We start from the raw sequence: 5,125 nt of genomic DNA on the forward strand, positions 1-5,125 counted from the left end.
AGATCCAATTGGAAATTCGAAAGTTTAGGTGATAAAAACGGATAAACTCGGTAACCTTATGTCTTCTAAACTAATATAGATACAAACAAGTAAGAAAGTATGGTCGGTCAAGCCCGACCATATAATACCCAACACTAAGTAAAAGAGCAAAAAGAATTTTTCTTTTAAAATTTCAATAATTTATATTTTTGAGTGATTTTCGGAAGTGGGCCTTATATGGGGGCTATGACCAATTATAGATCGATCACCATGAAATTAGGTCGTGTGATTTATGTCTATATTAAAGTTAACTATGTTGAATTTTGTGTGTTTATCAACATTTTTAAGCGATTTATGCACGTTAAAGTGATTTTCGGAAGCGGGTCTATATGGGAGCTATGACTAATTATGGACGGATCGTAACAAAATTTGGTGACATGAATTTTGTGTATATAAAACTTATTTGGAGCGGAATTTGTGGAGATACATATATAAATTAAACATTTATGACCGATATAGTCCAATTTCGGGAGGACATTTGTATGGGGGCTAGGACGGACATCGCTTAATCGACTCAGAAAGTGATTCTAAGTCGATCGGTATACTTTAAGGTGGGTGTTAGACTAATATTTTGGGCGTTACAAACATCTGCACAAACGCATAATACCCTCCCCACTATGGTGGTGTAGGGTATAAATATGTTTGTCTATTTCACTGATTCTGATTAAACATCTGTATTTAAGAATGCTTAAGGATTTTGGACGAAGGAAACAAAAATTTAATAAATCACTGAATTGTAGAGATGTTGTTCTGAAATTCATATTAAATTTAAATATGGATTTCGATCATCTTCGAATCAGCTACGAAAGGTCGTTTGGAGAGGTCGATATTTTGGAGCAAATTTTTCATTTCTTGGCATAATCTAATGTCTGATAATAGCTTCATAAATTGAAATCCAATAGCGCTAAATCGCATGAGTGAGATGGAAATTCGATCGGACTATCTTAAAATTACATGATCACTGAATTTCGATAACCGAAAAATATATCAATTTGAATAGCTCCATGATATCTGTCTCTATTTTGTTGGACTTTTTTTTACTTACAATTAATGTCAAGTCCATCCAATTCTAGCCAATCCAATGTAACTTTTAGTGGGTACAGTGCACAGTGGGGAAGAATCGAAATCTGGCATTTCTAAACAGCTGGTTCGATCGGATAAAATTTGACTTAGGCGTAGCTAAGTTAGTTAGACAGCTAAATTAGCAATCGTATACAAAATAATAAGTGCATAAGAGCAATATCTATTATGAATCCAAAAATAAAATTTTAAATTTAAAAATAGTAAATTTTTGCTATTTTTTGGTCGAAAAGGTGACTTAACTCTTTTTTTTATTAAAAAAAAAAAATTTGTAAGAACATATAACAATATTATGTCGGCCTTAAGCCCTTCGGAAATTGATCTATTTTTTAATCAAAATTTCAACATTGGCCCACATGTTCTAAAATCCCAAAGCTGGGATCAGAAAACGGAAAGCAGCTTTGGAAACCTTGGTGTGTTCCCTAGTTATCCTTAAAGTATTTTCCCAGCCTAAAGGAAATGTGGCTCCTATAGGTAAAATTGTATAAAATACAATTTTTGAGATTTTCGCTCCAATTTTAAGGAATTGCAGGATTCCCTTTGACATTTTGACAAGTATTTTTACTCGTTGTTATTTAGAATGAAAAATTTAAAAAACGTTGAAAATTTCATTGAGTTTTGTTAATAAATAAATATTTTATTACATATTACATATTTATTGAGTTTCTAAAACTAAAATATGTATCAAAATTTTAAAAGGATTGCAAATATTAGTACCAATTTGATCCACATTTATTCCGAACTATTTTTTTTTGTTTAGATAAATTAATTTTTGGTCTTACAAAAAAAATTTCAAGTCAATATATCAATTAGTTTCAAAAAAATGCCACCTTTAAAATTCAGTCCTTCAAAAAAAAAATTTCACTTTTTACAGTTATTATTTAGAAATCTAATGATGCAATTCTGTAGAGAAATATTTCATTAGTAGAATCCCATGACTTGTTTTCGAAAAAAAAACAAAATTTTGTATAAAAAAGAGTGTGGTAAATTTATCTAAATATTATACAACGAAAACTGAAGAAAATTTTACTACATTTCAGTTGTTTATACAATAAATATGGTTCAACTAACAATAGTTTTAGAGCATTTTTATTAAAACATAGTATTTTGAATTTAATAGGAAAGAAAAAATATTTAAATTACATATATAGTTTAAGAGATCTGAGCAAATCAAAATGGCTCCAAAAAATTTAGCATTTGCAGTTTTCATTAGAAAAAAATAAGTTAGTTCGGTCTACCTCCGTGTTAGTACTACTACTAAATGAAAGTCTGGAATATTTTCTTTCATTATATGTAAAAACATTCGGCGACTTTTTACGATCGCTGAATAAACTTAAAAATTTTGTGATAAAACTCACGTATTTCTTATGAATATTTACAATAAATTGCAATGCATATTTACAATAAAAGGTTTTGCATACTTTTAGGCTTTTACTTTTTATATGGGGGATAGGAGCAATTATGCTCCTATTTTCAATACTAAAACTATTTCTGATCAACAAATAATATTTATGGAAATCTTTAACACCCTACAATAACAAATTACATTGCAATACATTCTCATTAATTAAGTTTTTGACAAACGACTTAGGTTTTTGGCTCTCAGTTACTTAACTAGTTGTCATCTATGGTTTTGATGATCGCAACTGATCCTCAAAAAACATTCTTATCTTCAGTATACTTAATACTGAAGTATATCGAATTAAAATATTAAATACAAATGAAAGTATTTTAAATTTATTTTATTTACTCTTTAAAGCAAAATCACAGATTTCTTATCTACATTGGCAACAAAATAATTTATTAAATAACTTAATCAATAATCAGCTTCTATCTGCAAAGAGAAAACCATTTAAAATCTATATTCAAAAAACATGCCAAACTCACTTCTTCAAAAAAGTTAAGCTCCTCAAATACTCTCATAGAACGCTCTATTATCTCATCCTTAAAACGCCACAAACTTGTATCGACTACCGGATCATCTAAAGTATCCTTAAGAGGAGGCTCTCTATAGTGCTGTAATTGAGCATCCGTGGCATTAAACGAATAACTGGGACACACATCCCATTTAATATGCATGGGAAAATGATTGTGGGTGGCTATCACACGATCTGTGTGATGAAAACATTTGGTGGCCCATTCGGGGCGTATGTGCTCCCTAACACGATGAACATGTTGCAGCATATAAAAATATTCAGGAAACTCTTGGCTATAGCGAGGCTTTTCCACATAGCGTGGAAAATAAATGCAGCGGAAGCAAAAAGCAGCAAAGTGATTGCAATTTTGATTTCTTTCCGTCTCCCCGAACTTAACCAAATCATGCCAATTACGATAGTTGCCCAAAGGCATGGGTATTTCATCTACATCCAATACTGCCACATATTCATAGCGATACATGTGGCGATAGAAACAATCATTGTAGGGTATCACCTCGTGCAACACATACGAAAAACCATTCTTATCGATTTGCATGTGACGAAAGCCGGGTAAATTGCTTACTTTCGTGGACAAACTAAAGGGACGATATTCTAGATAACCCGAGTCCACATAATGCTGCAAAACTTTTGTGGTATTGGGATGCACTTGCAGCTTGTACATGACAACTTTATCAGCCCCCAGGGAACGCATAGTTTCTATATATTCCACCAAACGATGAGACATATCCACATAGGGATAATCCAAACCCTTAACACACACCACAAACTTTTGCTTAGCCTCTTCCTCTTTAAGGGGCTGATATGTTACCAACACATTATTGGTGGCCTTGTCACAGGGCGAAGTAACTAGCGATACCGAACGTGGTGTCCATGAGCGATGTTCTTCTGGCACCGAACAGGACAAAAAATGAGCATAATGATGATCTAAACTATGACCCCAATCGTAATACCAAATACGTCTCAATTCTTTAACTTTAGTTATATAGGGTTGGGGCTGCTGGTCATACCACACCTGGCAATATGTTTCGGGATATTCCTCATCTTTGGCTGCTATGAAATGCATCATGGTTAAGACTCTTACAACGGGTTCCTCATAGGTTACAGAGGGTCTTCTATCGAAATAGGCTCCAAATAAGTAGTAACTGATGTTTTTATTAATGAACTCTTGCCAATAGTCATTGTGTATCTTTATGTCCAGGAATGAGGGATACCAGGCACAAGATGAATTGTAATTGCGATTTTTATAGTGAATATTGTTTAAATCGGCCACCGGCAAGTAGGGCATCTCCTTGGCAATGTGTTCGTAAATGAAGGTATCATCGTGATCTAAAAGAAAAAGAAAATGGGTTATTCAGAAAATTATATTCAAAAATGATTTTTTGAAAAGTGTAGGAAATAAATTAGTTTAAATGAAAAAGATGCTAGATAGCTAGATAGTTCGGGATATTCTTCAGATAAATTTTGATTTTTGCAAAAACTATGATATCAACAAAAGGTATGTATAAACGTGTTAGTTTCCCTGGACTTGGATAATGTGTTTTTTGCCTGCTGCTTTTTGTCAGCTAGATCAAGAACATAGTATCCTCAGTAAAGTTTATAATCGATTTACAATTTGAATCCCTAAGATATTCCTCATCCTGACATGCTCTGTAGATCGTTTTGTCGGATAAACCAATAAGAGCCAAAAAAGCCTTCATCTCTTATTACGAAATTGTACTTTAATTTAAAAATAACTGTTTTAACGGCTGGTTTAAAGTTGTATAATTATAATGCCTCTCAAACAGCAACATACCTGTGGGTATTATTAACATTGAATAAAAGCTTTGAGTTGAACATTGTTTGTAAGCATGGCAGCACTAAATTATTAATGATTAACATCGAAAGCTCTAGAATTCAAGTTTGAAGATCATTGTAGAAATAGAGCTTTCTAGATTGTAATGCAGCGTATATAAACTGGCCGTGAGAACACCAAACGATTGAGTCCAATTTGAAGCATCGTTAAGTAGAGACATCAACTGTATTATCAGTGTATTTCTGCGAATTTATTAACGTGTATAAAACACTGAGTG

At 32.5% G+C, this 5,125-nt stretch overlaps 1 protein-coding gene across 1 annotated transcript; it reads right to left on the reverse strand.

The window, feature by feature from the left end:
- Positions 1 to 2,935: 2,935 nt before the first annotated feature.
- On the reverse strand, positions 2,936 to 4,753 carry LOC135958662 (uncharacterized). Its single transcript, XM_065509555.1, has 3 exons — positions 4,666 to 4,753; positions 2,998 to 4,382; positions 2,936 to 2,953 (listed from the first exon to the last, which is right to left on the reverse strand). Exons 1-3 carry the CDS (start codon positions 4,751 to 4,753, stop codon positions 2,936 to 2,938), a joined length of 1,491 nt encoding a protein of 496 aa, XP_065365627.1.
- Positions 4,754 to 5,125: the final 372 nt, after the last annotated feature.

This window comes from Calliphora vicina, chromosome 4 (assembly GCF_958450345.1).
Source record: "Calliphora vicina chromosome 4, idCalVici1.1, whole genome shotgun sequence".
NCBI classification, from domain to species: domain Eukaryota; kingdom Metazoa; phylum Arthropoda; class Insecta; order Diptera; family Calliphoridae; genus Calliphora; species Calliphora vicina.